We start from the raw sequence: 22,111 nt of genomic DNA, 5'->3' as shown, positions 1-22,111 counted from the left end.
AGCTGGATCCTTCTGGGTGGAACAGCTGCTGTTATGCAGTTGTGGTCACTATGGTTTGAAGCAAAATGGGGAAGTTGAAGGCTTAATCCTTAAGAATCAATCAATAAGCCAATGGTTATTCTGGAAAATAACCCTGAAGAACAGAATATTTCCTGTGGCAATTCCTCATATCTGATGTATTTGTTTTCACAGTGCAGAGGACTAACTTTAAACACCACCTTTGGTTGGGTGTGCAAAGGAGACTTTGCAGAGTCCACCTGTTCTTCTTTTTTTTGAATGCAAAACTGTCTTCTATGCTTTCTTTGTGGACATGGTCTGAGCTTATTTAATGACATAACGATTATAGGTACAACATCAAGACAATAAAAAAAGAAAATACTTAAAATTGCTTAATATGAAGTGAGGACCTTGGTGAGTACTGTCAGTACAGAGCCCCAGTTTTGTATTTCCTCTGCATAGGAAATGAAAAGTCGCCCTAAAATACATGATACAGCCTGGTTACTCCAGTGGCACCCTACAGTGTGGGCTTGAAGTTGTGGGACAAAATCTCCCAGCTCCCAGATAATGTTCTAGAGCGAGCTGCCAATAAGCAGCTGTCCATAAGGGGATCAGCACCCTGTCCCCACTCTGTCATCATGCAGTTCTCACTTATAGTGTACAGCCTGGGACTGCCACTGGTATGCCATTGCCTTGGTTAGATGTGTATTCTCTGAGCTCTTGTGGGCTGTGGATCCCACTTTTACAGGTAGATTCTCTCACAGCAGCAGTTTTGATTCCCAGAACTGGGGACAAAACAGGTATTCTCTTGTTCTCCTCTTGATTCATGTGTTCTTCATTTCGTTGCCCAGCTCTGATTCCACTGTGAGGTGTGTGGTCAGAACCTGTGCATGTCATTCTGGGTGGTGAATTCTACTTGTGCAGCCAGTGCCTGGTTTGAGGCAATGCTGAGAGTGATAACATATATAAATGCCTTTTCAAGTGGGCCAGAGAGCTTGCTGAAGGCCTTTTGGCATGATGTCTGCTTCACAGGTGCATTCCCAGACTGCTCTATAATGACCAGTAGTTTGAAAAAAAATAGAGTAGTATTAGGTTTGTATTCCTCAGGGTGTTGTTAAGAATCATTAAATTAGTTAATCAGTATTAAATCTCAGAAATTGTTCTATCAGTCCATTGCATCATTAGAATTTCAAATTACTGCAATGCTTAAGCCTTGTTATCAATTCAACATTTTTTCCTAAATGATCATGAAATGTTACCACTTTTTGGTTTTACTATTTGAGCTACCCCTGTAACTACCCATTGTCATGCCCTCTGTAGTCTTAAGATGTGTCAGCTAATACTAAAATAGAGGTACACTCTAGTAGGAACTTGTGCTGCACTAAATTTAACGAAGTGTTGCTTTTTAGTTGTATCATTTAATGTACATTTTGAGACTTCACAATTAACCCTTGTCAAATATAATAACAGTAGTAATAATCAAAGGCGTTTCTAGTTTGAGAAAAACAAAAACATCTTAAATGCTTGCAGAGGGATTTTTGTAAAAATCCTTATGTGAAGGTGCCTGGGAAATGAGGGCAGGCAGAGTCCCACTTTGCCATGCCTGAAGGGAAGTTTGATGGCAAAATTCCAAAGCCCTGAAACTCTAGGACTTGGAGTGAGTGTTGACACTGATGTAACCTGAGCAGTACAAATGATGTTGCTTTAATACTGTGGATGTTCAGGAGCAGTGATTACTAATGGAAAACACAGAAGTGCAGATAAATGTACAGGAAGAGCCATTATGAGCTTGCTGCACCAAGCCCTTCCTGAAGGGGTCTGTAAGGGGCTGCTGTGGCTGTGGATGAGTTCCATCTGTGCTGCCTTCTCAACCAGGCTGGTGAGGTAGGAAGCTGTAAGTCACGGCCTGAGCACACCCCTAATGCCTTCTGCCACTTTAAGGGTCTGTGAAGAGTTTCTTTAATTGCAGAAGATGGCTGAAGCCTTTTTGTGCTATATGCCCCTCATTTCCTTCCTTTTTCCCTCATGCCAGCTCCTCCTGCTGTCCCCCTCTTCCAGCCCTGAGGTCCCCATGCACAGCTTGGTGCCAGAAGTGTTTTTTCTGGAGTTCACAGGCTCAGGTGTCCAAGCCCTGCACAGGCTCAGCCTGTCCAGATACACCAGATGAGCTCATGTGGTGCTTCCCATGGACTCTGTGTGGTCAGTGCTGCTGAAAGCTGAGGGAGCCGGGTCTGTCTCTCCCCATGACCAGCCCAGAGCAGTCTGGATGTGGAGTCAGCTCACTCTGAAGGTGGAGGTGCCCCTCAAAGCTCCTGTGTTCCAGAGAAGCCTCAGAAGCTGGCTGGGTGTACTGAAAGGGAGACATCTCTGGCATGGGAATGGTATCTCTGTAGGAACAGCCATGCTCAAGGGCCAGCTGAGCCAGATTCTGAACTGATAACACCCCTCTGTTTGGTTCTTGAACTGATTCATGTTCCTTGCAGTGGAAATTAGACATTATTGGTAATAACTCCTTCCTAGTACCTGCTTCCCTTTCAATGGCAGGAATTCTCTTTGAGAAATTAAACGCTCTCTGGAGTGTTTTAATAAAATCCAAGTTTTGTCTCTGAGTCATCAATTTCGCTCTGTCTCTCAGCCATCATCCTTATATTCCTCCCCAGAAACCCACTAACTAATCAACTTAGCACTGGGCATTCTGAAATGTTTGCTGAGAAAACAGCTCTGTTTTGACAGACAGCAATTATAGCACCTGGGCTATAGGCAGACTTTACAGCCCTTCTGGGGATCTCTAATGAATAGGCACCATGAGGCCAGCACAGCCCTGTGCAAACAAGCTTTGTAACCAAATTGCAGTGAAAACCCCCTTCTCTTCCACCCACACCCTCCCCTCCCAAAATTACTGAGTAGCATGGATGTACCTCCTGTACTTACTCTGAACCTGAAAAAGTTCTCACATTTTGTAAGAAAATGCCATTTAGGTCTAGGGAGAGTTACTGTCTCGTTCAGATGTGCTTGTTTGAAGTCCCATGCATGGCTGGGTGTGTGTCATACACACTCATTTGAAGTTGTTGGATTTTAATTTATTTTTTCATAATTGGAGACCTTCAGAACATTTGAGGGCTTGGAGTGATTCAAGTATGTGGGAAATTAGGGAGAGTATGTTAGTCTAAACACAGCTTTTGTCTGTGTCCTTTGAGGAGGCATATTGTCTGATACTGGTTACATTGCTCATCAGTCTTAGATCACATTTTTTGAGGAAGCAGGGTGCTGTCTGAGGTCACACAGTCATCTTTTGCTGCCCATTTGAGACTGTCTTGGAGAGTCTGGGATCTCTTCTCAGCTGCCATTTTATTTCTTCAAACTGCTTTGGTCTATGCCAACATCACTTCTTGCTCTGTAAGGGTTTAATAGAAACTAAAAATTCTTCTGTAGGTAGGGTTCTTTCACTCTTTTCAGCAGTCTCAACTAGAGGAAAAGGAAAAGAAAATGTCTACAGCTAGGCAGCTAATTCAGGACATCAAAAATATGTGAAATGCTAATTTAAACAAAATAATATTGACCAGCCATATTAATGAAAAACAGCCATTGACTTGAAAGCTGTAAAGCTGTTACGGTGTGATAGCCTCCTTGTTCTAAAACATTCTTTTTCCCAGACAGTCTTTTTGGCCATTACCCTCAGAAGTATTTTCTGTAGGCTGAAATAGGTTACATTTAGTGTGTGTACTTTATTTCTCCTTCTAGAGCTGACCATCCTGCTCTATTTTTAAATTAATTACTTCAAAATCTTTCGCAGTGAGGTGTGCGAGACCGAAAACATAAATGAGTGGCTTTTCCCTGAAGAAGGTGTCTGTTCCAGCCAGGTTGTTATTGCTTTCCTCCCCTCAGAGTGACCTCTGCTGGGAGCATGATCCCATCCTGCTGGGACGAGGGGCTCTCACAGCTGCCTGGACACACAGTTCCCTCCCAGCCACATGAAAGGCAGAGGTGTTAATCCCCCTGCCAGGCTTGTGCTGGTCTGTGCTTGCCACAGGTAAGGCTTTCCTGGGATGGGATTGGCTGCAGGGCAGGAAAACAGGCTTCCCTGGGTGTTTGCTGTAACCAAAGAACATCACCTGGAGCAGCCAGAGTTTGACACTTCACTCAGCTTTTCATGGCATCCCTGGCACGTTGCACAAATGAGCTCTCAGGCTGAGGGACTGCAAAGGGATGTCTTGATGGACACAGCTGTGATTAGGTTACCTCTAAATAGAAGATTATAAATAGTACTGCCTTCAAGGGGAGATGTTTCTCATTTTTACATTTATTCCACTTAGTTACCTTTACCTTTCCCCTGTTCCTATTGCACTAGTAAGTAAAAAAGCAAGATGTGTGAGAAGGAAAAAAAATCTCACATTTCCTATTGCTTCCTTACTTTGTTTTGCAGAGAAATCATGTTAATAATAGAATATTTTGTTATTTTATAATAGAAGATCAGATTTTTTGAAATGAGATTGGGGATGACACGTTCAAGACAAAACTTAAAAATCAAAACTTGGTTTTTCACTCCACCCTTGAAGCCACTCCATGTCACAGTTAAGCACTTTGCTGCAAATGATTAGCCAAAAAATTCCTAGGGATCTGCCAGTGTTAATCTCTGTTCTGCCTGATGATGGTTTTGCTAAGCAACTTAAGGTGTTTTCCTCCCATAGTCCCTGAATGTGTTACTATCTTATGTAAATAAGGTCTTGAAGATGAAATGAAAGACAGATCCTTTGGCCAAACCTGTATCCATTCATTTAACAGGAGACTGAGACAGCATAAAGCATCCCCACAAGCATGTAGAGCTAAAGTTACGTTTCTCAATGTCTGCAGATTTCACTTTGCTACATTAAAATGTTTGGAGCTTTTCACTAAGTATGATTTTATGTGTGTTTTTAAGTAGATAGATGAAATGCTGAAAGTTTTTTGGGAACTTGTATTGAAAATTTGAAGCCATTTGGAAGGAAGTTAGAGTCTGGTCCCTTAATACAGCTCTTACTATATGAAGTCAGTGGTAATTCTGTCTTTGGTTTCAGAGAGGAAACCATTTGTATTTGCTATAGTGATGAAAGACCTCTTTTTTTTTCTTAATGCCAGCATTCAAAAAACCCTGTTCAATTATTAAAAACTGCTGTTTTCTATTGATAGTAAATACCCAGCATAATCAGAATTACTGAAGAAAACAAAATCAAGAAAGATTTTTTTTTTCAGTTTATTATGCCACTTGAGGTATTTGTAGTATGCCTAAAATGTTACTTTACTGGTTTGTAACATTCTTTATTGTTAATTTGGATCACATAGGACTTGAACCGAAATGTTTTTGCCTCTTCTTAGAAAGGCACTGTGGCATTCCACGTTTCTCTTTCCAGCATAAGAAACTGCTGAAGAAGTTACACATATGTTGGGGGTAGCATACTACTGGTTTTAGAATCTAAGAACACTGGAGAAGTTGGTGAAAGGGAATTTTGGCTCCTTGAAAGTTTAATAAATACTGGAATTCTGGTGAAATTCTAGAAGTTACGGAAATGCTGAAGTCCTGGAAGTGTTGCAGAATAGCAGGCAGAGGGTGGCTAACGTGCTATGAATTGATTAACTGTTACAATTCATGAGCAGAGTGATGAATAAGCTGATAAAATATTCTGATAATATAAAGAATAGGCCTTTAATTAATACCAGTCAAATTACTTTGTCTAAGATGCGTAATGCCAAAAAAAATGTGATATGGTTCCTTGATTATCTCTAAAGTTTGGTTAAAAAAAAACAAACCTTGTTTAGTATAAGTAACTTTTTGCATTAAGCATAATTAATCTTCTGTAGAAGACCAATTCCCAATATTATCACAGAATTAAGGAACAGTTTGGTTTGGAAGGGACCTTAAAGATCATCCAGCTCCAAACCTTCCACTGGACCAGGCCCCATCCCTGGTCCCATCCAGCCTGGCCTTTGACATTTCCAGTGATGGGGCATCCACAGCTTCTCTGGGCAACCTGTGCCAGTGCCTCAGCACCCTCACAGTGAAGAGTTTCTTCCTAATATCTAATTTAACTCCATCCTCTGTCAGATTGAAGGCATCGCCCCTTGTGATGGGTGAAGGCTATCACTGCATGCCCTTGGAAAGAGTCCCTTGATGTTATCTGTTAGTGCTGTATAGACAATGTGCTGAAAGTGAGCATTAACTGTCAGCATTTTCCCATTACAGTTAAAACTGAACAGTGAACTTCATTTTTTAGATTTTGTGCTGGGCTGGATGCTGATAATCATTTGATCAGTGAGCTGGAAGCAAGTCTAAAATGACAGTGCAGGTGATACAGGAAATACTGTAGTGTTCCCTAATGGTGACAGCAGACATGTGGGGCCATTTAAATTGCTTCTTAATGCAAGCTCATTTACACAAAGTGCATCTGAACATGAAGCATTTAAATCAGAACAATATGAAGTCTACTGTGCATTATTTGGAAAGGAGTGACTTGGAAAAGATTTGGCCATGTTATAGAAAAAAGTGTGGTCTTGGCAGCAGAAGGACTTTGGCTGCATAAAAATAGGATTAATGAGTATGAACAGAATGAAGATTTTAGTTCTGTTTTATAGGATAGTTGATACAGTTGTCACAAGACTCTGTATAGTCCTAATATCTAGGACTGTAATATTAAAATACTTTATTCAAGCAGAGACAGTCAAAACAAGGATCATTATCCAGAAACTGAGAACAGAAGGGTTGGAAATAGAATGACATAAGACTATGACAGTGAAAATTATTAACCATTGGGACAAACTCACAAGGGCAGCAGCCTTGGCTTCCTCATGGATTTCAGTCCCAAGTACATGTCCTTTGCTTAAGCCCCCCCCAGAATAAATGATTGGGAGCAACTGGGTATGATGTAAATATTTATTCTCTACAGGAAAGCAGACTGGATAAAATCAATAAGCCTTAATTCTGCCTACTGAAACTTAATTCTGCTCTGAAACAAGCCACCGAAGCCAAGGAGATCCTTTAAGTAGCATAAAACAAAATAAAATAAGCAGGTGGAAGATGTTATTTTCCACACAACTGTTTTCACTTGTAGGAAAAGTAATTGTGAAACAAATAGCTTCAGGAGGTTCAATCTTGGATAAATCAGATGGGTTTATTGCTGCTTACATCTGTTTTATCAATTCTTTCCTTCTCCTCTTTCCTTACCTAGATTTTTTTTTTGTTTGACCAGTTCAATAGCTTAACTTACAGTATATGATGAATTCTCATCTAAATATTCCCAAAACTTCCTCTGCTCTATCACTTTCTCTTATGTTTTTGTCCTCTGAACATCTTTCAGGTATGTCTGTTTTCCATGAAGCAGCTTCCCAGGGACAAGTTACCTTGTTATGGCTGTAGTTTTAAGATCCAAAAGAACTTTGAAGAGTAAAAATTATCAGGATTTTTTCCACTGTTTGTAGTGATTGCATGGAATGATTTACTGTTATCAAAGCTGCAGGAAAATCTTGCCTTTAAATGCTCAAAGGGAAGCTTCCCTTTTTTTTCTTAATTGTGAATTATGCATACTGAAAAAAAAATAGACCCTAGTTTAGCTCTGGTTTTGGTGATCTGTTATGATCTGAAGGAGGCAAAGCAAGTTTTTCCTCTGTCCTGTTTCGTGTGAACATGGGGAGCTCCCATTTGAAGTGTCCTGTTGCTTCCAAGGAGAGCAGCAGAAGTGCAGCCAGCACATGGCTCACCCTTACCTGAGGGACAGCTGGAGTACAAGCCAGCCATGGCAGGTTGCCCCTCTGTATGGTTGAAATATTTAGAGAAATAAGGCTCCACAGCATATTGAGAGTGGAAAATATCCACTGCTTTGTTTCGTGGCTTAAAATGAGTTCTCTTTCCTTTCTCCTGGAAATGTAACCTGTGGTGTAAGAGCAACGTTCCTCTTAGCTGGGAGGGAGATTTCTCAGGAGTCCAACAATACCATCATCTCTGTCACCACCTCAGTTTCTTTCCAGATGCCAAACCCAAAACTCAGATCACAGCCCTTGATCACAGTGAGAACATCCATATTACAGCCTAAATTGCATGTCAGATTCTTCAGCTTGCAAAGAAGAAAAAAACATTTCCAGAGCAGGGTCTGCCTGCAAACAGAGAAACCAATGATTTCCCTTTCAGTTCCTCTGTTGCCTTAACGTTTTGAATCCAATTTTTACAGTGCAGAAGAGACCTAAAAGCTAAAATGGAGTGAAAAAACAGCATATGGAGAGTATTTATTTCTTGGGTGGGGAGCTGTGTCTGAAGAATAGGATTATATCAGAGTGTTGCCTGCCTGGTGTTGTCACCACAGTAACATGCAGGAGGAGGATGAGGAGGCTCTCTGAAGGTGGTGTTGGGTGAAGGCAGCAGGGCCAGCAGGAGAGGCAGGAGGAGGAGGAGGCTCTCTGAAGGTGGTGTTGGTGAAGGCAGAAGCAGGAGGAGGCTCTGGAGGTGGTGTTGGGTGAAGGCAGCAGGGCCAGCAGGAGAGGCGGCGGTGGGGCTTAGCCCCATTGTTCTGCAAGCGGCTGCGGGGCTGTCCAGGTGTCCTGATTTAAAGGCTGCTCCTTGAGACAGGAAATTGTATCTTGTTCTGAGGTTTACTGTAATAAAGTACATAGTCCTGGGGGAATGTGCTGCTGGGCCCATGAATCACTTTATGGGCTGGCTGTTCTGACCTCAGCCCTGTGATTTATTCACGCCATACCGCAGCAGGAATGGCAAAAATGTGAGCGGTGCATGGTCCTCCCAGCCTCCCCCTTCCCAGCCAGATGGGCCTTCAACTGGGAGCCTGCCATAAATCCATAAAGGCAGGTTTGCTCCTGGCTGCCAGTTCCACTTGTCCTGCCCACTCTGCCATGTGTCTGCTGGGGAATCCTCTTGCTGCTCAGGTGTTTCCTTCGTAGTTCTGTGGCCTTGTAGTTTCTCGTGTGAAAAGATGAAAAATCTCAGTGCAATCATGGTGCTCCTAGCAGAAATAAGTGTGCAAGTTTTTGGTAATCCCCTTTTTCCTTTCAGTTAGCAATAAGCAACAAAAAGAAAGAGTCCAGACTGTTTTCAGCTCAGAATGTCACTGTTTTACAGATGTTACCAGATGTGCCCTCTAGTAAATAGTAGCATTTGCATTTACAGAGGTAGTTAAATTATGTGCTTTTGGTTGAATCACAAATGACAGGAGTGAAGAGTAGCTCCTGTCTCTCAGCTTCACTAAGCCATGTTTCTGCTCCAATTGACACTGTTTGTTTACATGTTTTGCATTTAGCAGTTGTTAGTTTTAAAATCTAGCACCTTACTTTGGTGCTGGTCTCAGTTTTTGAAAGATTTCTTCTGCATGAAGCATCCTGATATTTTCTTGTAAGTTCATTAGTCTGTACTCTTCAGAAAATGCTCAGAATTTTTATTGATGTCCAAAACACCTATTTCTTAAGGATAGTTTAGGGATTAAAAGTTGTCCATGTCACACATGTTCACCCTGCCTTGCAGTTATTTTCTGCCCCTTTATTTTTTTTTATTTACCTTCTTTTCTTTTATAAAGTAGATAGAATAGAAACATTTTCAAATTCAGCAAGATTTTTCCTGCAAGAAATTAACCTTGCCACATATCTTAACTAAGTAGATACCAACTGATAATTCCTAACAATTGTAGAACCAATTAAATGTCAATTTTACCAAAATAAGCTAGATGCTACTTAGAAGAAGATAGGAGAACTTTCATGTATCTGTAGCATAGGCAGGTTTTCATGAGAGCCAGTTTCTTGTGTGATAGAGGCTGGTTTAATTCTGTTTTTCTCTATTTCATAGTCTTGAAATTTGGAGGTTTATTACTTTTTTAAGATGTAAGAGCTACATGTGTAAATTTATCTGTGGTCGTGTTTCTTCAATAAGGCCGTTTGGGAGGGATTTTTGTTCATACTACAGCATAAACACAGCTTCAGATTTGTTCACTTGGAAAGGTGTTGGTTGCTAGAATGTGCTAAATTGAGGTTTTTCCAATGTCCTCACATATTAATTACTTGCTCTCTCACTTTGAGTGTGTTGCTTAAGGTTCACATGCTTTGTGTCTCATTACAAAACAGGCAGCAACAGCTTACTTTGAGATGCTTGAGCTTCTCTTTATTTCAATAAAACTCTTCAGATCTGTACATGAAAAATGGCTTTGAATTGGAGTGTATCATTACTGTGCTTATCAGGGATCTGATAAAGAATTGTCAAAGGCCTGTTTGCATGGTTTAGGTCAGGCTTGACAGTGCTTTTTCTGGAGCAGAGTACACATGCTCAGTCTCCTAAACTTTTTACTGCATGCAGCTCTGGTTTCATCTCGTGAAGAACAGGCACTGGATAGAGGTAAAAACAGAAGGGAAGGTGGTGGGATGCTCCCTAGTTACTGTAGAATGCCAGTTGCTTCAAGCATCTGGGAATTTATCTTCAAAACTCATCAGAAAATGCTGTAGTGCCCATTCAAAGAAATCTGCACTCAGGGACTGCAAGTAGCTACACCTGCTTTCAGACCCGGATCTGAAAAAGGAAATTAAATGAAACCTCTCAGGCCCCTTCTGCTGCAATTACAGAACTAAATATATCCAAATTTTATCCATAGCCCCTGACACCTGCTCCATTTCTGTCCTCAACCCTTTCAACAACTCCTGCTTGCTTAGAAACACTTTTTTTTGGCACTACTTAAGGAGCAGCCATTGGAGCTACCAGGAGCAGGAGGCAAAGTGATGCCTCAGTGTTTAATGAAACTGCTTCCAGCCTCTTTTTCCCCTGATGCTGCTATTCCTGTCCTTACCCAGACACTTGGCATTTCTTGTGCTCCTTTTTTGATCCCTCTCCTGGGCAGCAGCAGCAACCAGAAAAACTGAAATACAGGTATAGGGTTAGGAGGGAACGGAGATCAGCATTAGTGCTGCTGTTGTTACTACCACCAAAGCCCAAATTCATCATTTGCAGAATTGATATAAAAAGGTCTGACCTTGAAGAAAATATTTCCTTTTAAAAATCAGACAGAGTGGTTCTGGAAGAGAAACTTGAACAAATGTTCAAAAGAACCCTCAGAGAAGAAGGAGTAGGAAGTTAGGCAAGGCACATCCTGGTTGGTGCTCAGATAGACAATAAATAATGAAAACAATCCATAGCTCTGACAAGAAAATTTGTTGAAATGCTACATGTGGAATAATATTTAGATGTTTGTAAAAGAACAACAAAATGATGTAGCTGTACACATCTGGTATGTAGCATGAAACTGGATGTCACAGGGATAACAGGAATTAGTGAGAAATAGACTAATATTCAGAGCTGAAATGTGGGTACAGGTTGTTCAGGAAAGCTAAAAATGAAAGTAATGTTGTTGTATATTAATTATAATGGAGGTTTTGAGGAAATAAAAAAGAGTATAAATTATAGCATTACTTAGAGTCAAAATAATGTAAGGATCATAAAAGTTACATAAATAGATTAGATGGTATCATGCTATGGATTTTAGGTATAATGTTGTGTTAAATGTAACTAATAATGGAGAAATGTGTTTTTGTCAGATGTATCCATTTATTGGATACAAATCAGAGGAACTGCCAGGCTTGTTAACTTAATAATGACTAGATCACCAAGATGTAATGGTGTGAGACTAAAGGATTGTAATAAGTAGTGATGACACTAGCAAAGAAATTATCACTGAAACTGACTTCAGCTGTAGTGATCACAAATTGATAAAACCTGTATTCAAAGAATAAAACTTTGCTAGAAAAGTGAAGTATTCAATTTCAAATTAATAGACTGAAAAATGGAGACTACTACATAGCAAGTAAATTGGTCAGAAGAACACAGGAGGTTCATGCAGAGGAAGCAGAGCATTTATTTAAATCAAAAGTCCAAAACTGTAAGGTCTTTGCATCACAAACAAAAGGAGAAAAGTTTAAGAAAGTTACAAAGCTTTGTATCTGTATCCAAAAAGGGAATTGGCAGCAGCCTTAAATTGGTCAAGAGAAAGAGACATTTAGGGAAAGCAGAAATTGTAGGAATAAAGTGAGAATTGTGGAAACTCATGCTGAATGAGACTTCCCAAAAGAAATAAAAATAAATAATAAATATTCTTTAGCCACTGCTACAAAAGGATCAGGAAAAAAAGTGGAACCACAATGCACTGAGAATAAGTGTAGTATGAATATGGTTCCAAAACTAAGTTAATGCCTTTGCCTTGTTTTCCAGTGAGCTGATAAAATATAGAGGAAGGCAGGTATGATCACCTGTCAGGATGTCAGCCATGGAAATGAGACAGATGCAGAAGTGAGATAAATTATACTCACCAGAAGTGACACAGTAGTCATTTAGCAAGGAGGTAGATGCTCTGTCTGCTTGATTTGAGTATAAAGACTGGATAATTTTCTTAAAACAACTGTGTTATAAATCATGACTAGAGTTTTTCACTAAAATGAAATAAATAGTGAATGAAATTAAGTGAAATAAATAGTGAATATTTCACTAAATGAAATAAATAAATCATGACTAGAGTTTTTTACTTCTGTGATCAGAAGCCACAGTAAGATTGCAGTATTGCTGTCACAGTTTGACTGATAAAGCTGAAATTTCTTTCTACCGTCTTTCAACCTGGGCCAGAGTCACAAAGACATCAAGACAATTGTTTTCACTGTAGTAATTGTGGTTATTTGATATGTTAAAATCAGTGTGAATTCCATGATTCATTTTCCATTCTTATGTTTTGGCAGTGCTGGCTGTGGCAGTGAAGGGTTTGACACTGTCACAGTGTCAGGAGGAGCTGCAGCTGGGCAGTTCCTGCAGGGATGAGGAACCTGCGGTCGGATCTGGGTTCCTCATGTTTATTCAGGGTTTTAACTGGCTCCTCAGGCTGCAGGGATACACAGCCAGTGGAGGGGCAGGAGCCTGGAAATGGGAGGGCAGAACCATCTCTTGCCACAAGAGCCTGTCTTGTGTCAGCCTAAGCCGATTGTGAAACCACATGCTAAGCTAGAGCTCAACCTGAACTTGACCATGTCCCAGGAAAAGAAATGGGAGCTGCCTTTCTTATAAGGTCACTTGTCAAAAGCTGATGGATGTATTCTGGTGGCCTCTGTTGCCTGGATGAAAAATATGCCTTGAGTTTGTGCTCTGCCTGCACTGCTGTTAAACGGCGGATGAAGAAAGAACACCAATTTCAGGAGTTCCTTCTCAGAAAAGCCAAATCTGGGGAGCTCAAGAGCTTTGTAAGTACTGCTGTCTCTCATCCACATCTGCACTGAAAGCTGCTAAAGCAAGGAAGGTTGTCTTCAGAAAAATTCTACCCTTTGTAGGGGACAAATCTCCCATAACATCAGGTGCCAGGGTTGGAAGTTCCTTCTGCAATGTGCCATCTTGGGGAACTTCCACTCTTCACAGGCACCCAGGGAAGGCTGATGGGCTCTCAGTTTAGCAGCTGTGACATGCAGCAGCCAGCTTTTCACTGAGGTATTCATAAATAAAAATAGTTCAGGAAATTAGTAGTGGGTTTGAAACTTCTCTGTGAAAGTGTTAGACTTTCTTCTAGATAATGCTGGCAGACAGTCTAAGGCTGAGCTGCAGTTCTGAGTGCTCAGAGCTGAGACATGAGCAGGACTATGAATTGCAAACTTTTACCTCTGGTGCCAAAGTGATAAAATTAAGATGGAAAGCTTAAGTGCAAGAAGGGCTAAAACATTGATGGAAAAGGCAATATAAAATATTTATAGGACTACTTGTGACTTTATCAAACATGCTGAGGGAAAGGACTTTTAAAAGCACTGCTTATCAATCCCACTAAGGAGTTCTGTGATTCTAGACAATTGGGATGTTAGAGAAAAGATGTGTAGGAAAGTCTAAATATATTATCAGTATCTTTTTTTTAAAACAAGGACAGTGCAAGTGGTAATGCTTCCTGTGTCATGGAATTCACATTGATTATTATCATGCCATTCTTATAATGGAAAATTAAAGGGACATCACTTTTGTGACCACACAACTGTATTCACCAAGAGTTTGTATTTTTCTCTTGTTTTCCAGTGGTGGTCACATGCATGCAATGACATTGAAGAGACCAGTGGAAAGGTGTTCATTCAGAAAGCTTCAATTTGCTGATAACAAAAACCTCTTGTTTTCATCTAATTCGGTTTGCTTGAATTCTCAGTTTCTGTTATGGTAGCTGTAAGAGCATAGACCAGAGATTAGAAAGGCTGCTGATGTGCCAGCCAGGCCAGGCAAAGGTGATGTGCTGATTCAGGAAACAAGGACTGGAGTGGAAGGAGTGTAGTATTATCCCTTTTAACTGAAGATTTAAAGGCTGTGCTTTGGAAATTAATTTGCAGTCAGAGGTTTGATTATTCCCAGCTGTAATTAAAAAAAGCAGGTAGTACCTTTTGCCAAGTTAAATTTTTTTCCCACTCTCTTGCAGTAAGAGGTAGCTACTGTTTCTTTTGGACAAAAGTTTGCTCACTTTGGGATACTTTGAGCTGCATCTTAAATGCTGCAGAAATCACAGCCAGTGCAGAATTTGGCAGCTTGCATATTAAGTGAGTTATTCATCTGTTAGCATCATGAAATGTCATTCACTGGTATAATTGCCCTTTTCAAGGTTTCTTTTAAGACCTAAATATTGATACCCAGAGCTTTGCAAGGACTCTCTCCTCCCTGTAAGGTACTGGAAGTCAGAGTTTCTTAATTTTCTGAAGATGTTCTCTAACCAGCAAAAAAAAAAAAAAAAAGTGGGAAAGAATGTGGAGTTCAGGAGTACTGCTGCAGTGGTAGACACAGTTTATGATGGAGAGGACGATGGAGCCAGGGCTTCTGGCCCATTGAATCTGCAGTTTGGTGTGTTGTACTCCTAATTACTTTTTAAGAGTTTATTGAGTGTCACCCACCCAAACCCTGCCATTCTGCTAAACTCATGAAATTACTGAAGGCCATATCCCAATGCTTTTATGTTCTTAGCTGCTGCCTGTCTGTCTAGCTCTCATAACACTGCAGTGCTTTATCTGAATCTCTCTGCCTGCAAGTTCTTGCTGTTGTTGTCACATCATGGAAGGGTTTTTAATTCATATACAAATAATACAGTTCTTATTGTGATGGTGATTCACCAGGGTAAGTCTTACAAATGTCTCTGACAGGAAAGCATTAAAAGCTTTTAGCAGAATTTTTTGTAGGCTTGGAGGAAATGCAATGGACAAAATCAGACAACAGAAACAAGTCCTGTACAAGTGGCACCTCTGTCATTCTTTGGTGAGTGATGCCCTTACCATGGGCAAACAGCTCATGGAACAGGAGGATCTTTCCTTGTGTACTAAAAGCACAACAGCCATAATTACAGTTCATCTCAATATGCAAGGACGAAAACGCTGGCAGCTTAATCATTGTTCATGGAAGTGCAACACTCTCTGTTGAAGGAACTGATTGGATTGCTATGAGCTTGTAGCTACCTGAGTCTTCAAATTTGTGTCACTCTTTTAAATGCTTTAGTTTAATGCCAGTCAGAAGGAAAATAGATTTGGTCCTATAATGCAACTAGGGCTGATGGAATAATCCCAGTTCTTCCATGACATTAAAATCAAAGCTGCTGCTGATATCAATATTGCTTTCATATTATCTCATACACACGTTCAGAAATACTCCAGATAGGAGGAAATTTCATAATTTGAAATAAATTTTATAGAACAATACATTTATAACATCTCTATATGGAATAAGTGTTCTCCCTGCCATATGTAAGCATATTCTTTTAATGAATATATATAGTTTTCATGTTTTGAAGCATCATTAATTCAGCACTGTTTGCAGCCTGTTATACTTTCTAATTATACAACTGATAAATATTCCAGTGCTATGACCCTGGGAACAGTACTGCAAAGTACAAAACTGCTTTTTAAAGTTCACCTCCTCTTGTGTTTTACCAAAAGGATTCTTCTCCTTTATTGGGAAAGGGCTGTGAAGGAATTATGTAGTCTTCTGAAACCAAGTGCCATAGAAACCCATTTGAAGACAGCTTAATTCTATTAATATTAGTAATTAGTAGCAGTGTAATAGTACACTGTTGCCCAGTTATCTTCCCCAAATCAGACATTTCTATTCAAGAGTTGAAGGAGACATGCATTTGCACACTGTTCTTTGTGTTTGTTGTCAAATCTCTCTGCTCTACTGGCCTGTAACTATGCTGTAGTCATCTATTTTAAAAAGGCAAGCCCATCTTTCTTTGCATTATTTTTTGAAGACTGCAAACAGACCAACTAATGTTGATATTGATCTTGAGATTATATCTACCATTAAGAATTAAATCTACTGGTCTTGATACCACTCCAGTCTATACTGATCATGATCTACATTTGGTGAAAAACTTCAGTGTAAATAGAAGGAAAAATTAATCTCCTTTTTTTGTCCAATTTGGAGTAAAACTTGAACCTGTTTTCAGTAGATTTTTCTACACTGTTGCCATTTCAGGTTTCCTTTGGTAGCATTCAGTCTGTCACAGGCTCTGCTCACCTCTTGTGAGCCGTGTACAGCTCAGTTCAGGCTGCAGACCCTGCTGCAGTGCAGAGATAAATGGGCAGTTTGCCCCTGCTGAGTTGATGTTGGCACAGCTACACCAGTACCAGCATCTGAAATACCTGAATTAACTTAAGTGAACTGTGTCTGCTCAGTGACTCTGGCCCTAGCCAGCTTTCAGCATCCTTGGGTTGTGCAGCATGTTTTGCCTCTTTATGAGAGCTTTGCAGGACCTCCAAAGTTGTGAACTGAGGAGGAGCATTTTGCTGAAGAAGCCAAGCCTGTGTCAGTGCCCGAGCCTCCAGGACTGACTGCAGCACTCCTGATGGATAGGTTTGTTCATGTGCTGCAACCACCATGCACACAGCAGCCCATATTCTCCTTCTTGCCACATCCCCTGTCTCACAGCAAGTTCCTCTGGCCTCCTAAAGCTCTCAGGAAGGGCAATAAATCATTTTTGTAATGCTCTTCAATCACAAACCTTGTCTTTTGCTTGGTAGTATGCCCTTTCTATTGTCTTGGAATTATTTGGCACTTGCAAGCTCTGCTGAGAGCAGTAACTTGCTACTACAGACTTGTCCCTTCCAGCAGAGCTGACAGTGACACCTGCACTTCTCCCACATGGAGCAGTTTTTGTTTGCCTTGCTAAAGTAAAAAATGCAGCTACAATGCACTTATCACAGGGTATTTTGCTTACTTTTGTTCAAACTTCCCTTTGTTTCAGTTCCAGAAAACAGTCAGAAAGCCACAGTGGCTTTTACCCCCCTTCTTGACCAGCGCCCTCATCTCACAGCACAGCACTGAAGTTTTGGCCAGTAGGAAGTTCTTTTCTACCACTGGTTGTGATATTTTTCAGGGTCCTCCATGGCAGGAAGGAAATGATGAATCTGACTCTATGTTCTTAGAAGGCTAATTTATTATTTTATTATATTATATTAAAGAATGCTGTACCAAAACTAGACTTAAGAATAGAGAAAGGATATTTACAGAAGGCTTAAGAAGATAATAATAAAAAACTCGTGACTGCTTCTACAGTCTTGACACAGCTGGACAGTGATTGGTTATTAAGTTAAAACAATTCACATGAAACCAATGAAACAACCACCTGTTGGATAAACAATCTCCAAACTACATTCCAAAGCAGCAAAACACAGGAGAAGCAAAATGAGATAATTATTGCTTTAGTTTTTCTCTCAGGCTTCTCAGCTACCCAGGAGAAGAAATCCTGGCGAAGGGATTTTTCAGAAAATATGACAGTGACACATGGTGGCAAAGATTTTTCAGGAAAAAAACAACAACAAAAAATTGACTGCTATCCATATCTCATTTTCATGGCCTTGGGGTTTTCACTTAAGAAGCAGAGATGGGCAGCAAAGGATTTGATTGCAGAAGGTGTATGGCTTACATGCTATTTGAGGCACCTCCAATTTCCATACCAGAGTAATGGCTCCACAGATACAGTTACGGAGATATTCTTGGCCCTGGTCCTGAATCATCAGCGAGGATTGTGGGCTTACTATTAAAAGAATAAGTGTTTCTTTATAATCAAAACAGATTACTCTAAAGAAAGTGAAAATGACCAGAGCTCCAAGCCAGCCTGTCTTTCCCAGGATACCGATAGCTGGAGAAAAGCAGAGGTCATGGATCATGTTCTGTCACTTCACCCTATTGGTATTTTTCATGTTTCAGGCAGACATCCAAAACTGGATACTTTTCCATAAAGCAAAAGCAGCAGAAACAAAATGGCAATAATAACATGCCCATTATCCATTGTTCCCACACCTACAGTATTGACACTACATCTGGGAATCTGATGTGCACCTTTTCCTTTCTTTTACTCTTTGCCTCCATTAAATCACCAGAATATTTGTATTTCTTCATAGCACAAATGTATTTAGAATGCTTTATGATTATCTTAATGTATCTTAAAAAAATTGCTTTACTTTATGGTATTACATTTTGAAAGGGAAGCAATAATGTTTTTCTAGATATGATCTAGGCAGGACCCAAGTACTCTTTACACTGGATCTGTGAGATTTTTGATATGCTGGTATTTCATTTAAAGCAAGCTAACTCTCTTGGACTGTACAAGAAACACCTGTGTAAACCCAGAGAGAAATTTCACCCACAGAAAGTCCATTGTGTAGTCCACTGTCCTGTCAGATGGTGAACAATTTTGTCTGTTGAAACACACCTTTTCCTCTTGAAATGCGTGATTTTTCTCCACATTTTTGAGACAGGGGCTTAAATTGGAATTCTGATAATAAACTTCTTGATATTGAGTGCTGCAGCAAAACTTGAAGTGCATTTCCAACTGTATTGTTAGATGAAATGTAGATAAGAAATGTGTTGTATTTGATTTGTCTTTCATCATCACTCCTGCATGATGCCATCTTTCACACCACCACACATTCAGGACCTCATTTTATGCCTTCTTTGCAAGGTGATGAGAGGTGAGACAAGCCAACACTTCTGGGCAAGAAGGCCTAGGCTTTCTCTGAAATCCTGTTGCACATCACCAGCTAAAGATGAGAATTAAGGTGGAAGGACAGAAAAGGTTGCTTTCCCTAACATAATCAATCCTTTGGCTTCCTTTGAGAACTGGTGTTTAATTGTTAGGGTGGTTATCTTTGTCTCCTTTCCCAGTGTGTATAAAATGTTTCTGAATTCTGAATTCTATTTGTAAGAGTTTTCTGCTACAGGGAAGGAGTATGGGAAAATGTTCAGCCAAAGTAATAATAAATGGTAGTTATTAAAAACTGAGAAGGTGAGTGCAGAGGAAGAACATAATGTGTTTTTCTTACCCTGTAAGCTGCAGTTTGGTACCAGCACAGTTGTTTACAGGGAGGTGTGTGTGTGTCTTGACTTGCTGTTCCACCAACAGACATGTAGCCCAGACAAAAATACTTATTACTGCTTTTCAGAGCTGCACCCTGGTACAGCATTTCTGGTATGCTCAAATCTTTGTAGAGGAAGGAGTCTTCTAAGTTTTGCAGGATAATAATGTCATTCATTTGGGTTTTTTTCAGACAAGAAGCCCTTCTTGCTGCCATTAGTGAAAAAGATGCCAATATTGCTCTGCTAGAGCTTTCATCCTCTAAGAAGAAGACTCAGGATGAAGTGGCTGCACTGAAACGGGAGAAGGACCGTCTTGTGCAACAGCTCAAGCAGCAGGTGGGTACAGGAGGGCTAGGAAAAATACACTTAATAATCTGGTGTGGGACTATTATCTTGATTTATGGAACTAATAATGTATACTCCTGTCATATGTTAGGATGGAAATTGCATAAATAACAATTTCAAACTAGCTACTGGACTCAGCATTGAGGGAAGTTTCTTTGTGTCACTGCCTGAGTAGTAAATGTGTGATAGGATGTGTAGGAAGTTGTGAATGAAGAGGACATTGGTTATTATCCTCTACAGGCACAAATAGTCACAGATTCAGGGAATAGTAGTGATATCTCTCCTGGGGGTTTGCATTTGCCTTTTTGGGGAAGAAGCCTGTTTGGAAGAATAGGCTGTAGAGCTCAAATATTGATGTTACACCATGCAGTCTCTCCTGTGATTTCTGATTGCAACTGGAGCAGCATGTGTCAGCTTCTAGAATGGACTCTGGGAGGTCTTGTGCTTGTGAGGAGATTGGTCCCTTCCTATTTCTGGCCTCTCCCGTTCCTAAGATCTTTCTGTGTTGGCATAACAATTAGAAAAAGTGTGTTTCTGTTAAAGCATTTAACATTATGTTCCAGTACTGAATGTAATGTGAAAAGTACATTGCCAGTAAAACACAGAGGAAGCAAAAGGCATCCCTGGCAATAAGAGATTTAGGATCTGAAAAAAATCTGTGTAGATTTTTCACTTCAGCACTTCTGGTAGGTTTTCCTGAGTTATTCCCTTGCCACATTCCTCTTAATAGCACATATGCTGCTGCCAATCCAGTATCAACTTCTTCAGTGCCACCATTTCCATCTTCATAAAGTTTTATGTGCAACATTTCATCTGTCAACCAGATGATTTCTGTTGCTGTCAGAGAATGTAAGACAAAACCAGGTCAGCATTGTGATAAGGGATTTCTGTGCTTCTTCCTTAGCAAACACAAGTATGTTATTGGCCATGTTTTTTTAAGATAGTTATTTATGGTTTCATTTAAGAACAGTACTTTGGGGGGTTTTATGTACCAGCTTCAGAATGAGCAAGAAGTATATATTTCAGTCTTGTATTATTTACTTTTGAGCAACAGCTGTAATTACTGTCACTGGTCAGCTAGATCATCTGCTAAAACAGGAACCAGAACTGGTCACAGCAATGATAAGTACTTGTTTTGTTCATGCAATTGTTGATGCAGCAGCTGTAATTTATGGTACTACTCATTCCAAGAGAAATTAACACCACTTCTTGGTTCTTGTTGTCCTAAGCTTAAATTAGGTGCTTTCATGCCCCTTGCCCTTCCCAGTTTCCTCCTGGTTATCTTTTGTGAGTAGCTGGAACAACCTGTAATATTTTGTGGGGAGTTTTTTTCTGCTGAAAATCTGTGAATACTTAATTAACATATTAACATTGGGCCTATCTATAATGACTTAGGTTTCAGGTAAATAATTATTAAAACATTGTAGTTCCTATTGTTATCTTTCAGTGCTGGTAAGTCCTACAGTATCATAAACTCTTCCTAAAAAGACATTTCCCTTAAAGATACCGGTTCTACAGTGCTTTTCTGTGTATTTGTGGGATACTTAATTTCCCAAATAAATGAAAATTAAAAGGAGATTAATTTGAAATTGTTCTTGGTATGTAGTGAGACGCATTATGATTTGAAGTTGGAGCAATAGTCCTTTTTCAAACAATTCATTGGACTGTTGAAATGCCAGAAAGATTCTGGTTCCAAAACTGCAGTCAGCTATAAAGACTTGTCACTGTTTAAGGTTGTTTAAAATTTTAATCTTAAAAATAATGAAGAAAGCAGAAAGTAATCTCCTCAACACATCTGTGCTATGGATAGTATAAATAAAAGTTTTATGTGTAGTATAAAATCACAGGTATTCTCCAGTACATCCACAATCCCCAAGGCAGAATGAATGTTTACATATAAACAATCTAAACTACATTTAAAATATACCTGAGAAATATTTATGTGACCACACAGAGATTTGACACATCCTCCCTAAATTCTATCCCGTGTTTTAAGGATGTGTCATCTTATATCCATTTTTTTTTATGTGCAGCTTTCAACACATTGATAGAAAAACTCCTCATTGCTTATTATAGGAGAGTATTACTCACCACCTCTATGAGCTGCAGAGAATCTAAAATTCCATTTTTTTTTTCAGTGCCAGTAGTTTTGGTGTGTACTTTTGCTGAATAAATTCAAATCACACCAACTTTGACAGCTCCAGAAATAGGAGATGGGTCAGAAGAGATGGCTGTGAGATTTTACAAGATCTTCATTACTGATGTAGTCAAGGGAAATCTCATTTTTCCACATGCTTTGCAAATATTCTGTATACTTGGCCCTTGCACTCCTCTTCAGTTGTTCCAGGTTACCAGCCTCATATTTTCCAACAAAACAACTATGCTGCTTCCTCAGTTTAAACCTTCTCCACATGGACCCTT

General features: G+C 39.8%; 1 protein-coding gene across 13 annotated transcripts in view; it reads left to right on the top strand.

The window, feature by feature from the left end:
• ERC1 (ELKS/RAB6-interacting/CAST family member 1) overlaps window positions 1–22,111 on the top strand; it is a 276,731-nt gene that overhangs the window by 200,694 nt on the left and 53,926 nt on the right. For all 13 annotated transcript variants that reach the window (XM_071422212.1, XM_071422219.1, XM_071422217.1 and 10 more), the window contains one exon: window positions 19,537–19,681. In XM_071422212.1, the coding sequence (XP_071278313.1) occupies window positions 19,537–19,681 (145 nt within the window). The remainder of the gene's footprint in view (window positions 1–19,536; window positions 19,682–22,111) is intronic.

The sequence above is a fragment of the Agelaius tricolor genome, unplaced genomic scaffold, assembly GCF_023055355.1.
Source record: "Agelaius tricolor isolate 1412-34295 unplaced genomic scaffold, bAgeTri1.0.p SCAF_3, whole genome shotgun sequence".
Taxonomy (NCBI): Eukaryota; Metazoa; Chordata; class Aves; order Passeriformes; family Icteridae; genus Agelaius; species Agelaius tricolor.
The sequence above is the reverse complement of the archived record's forward strand: the minus strand, read 5'-3'. Positions and strand labels throughout refer to the sequence as shown.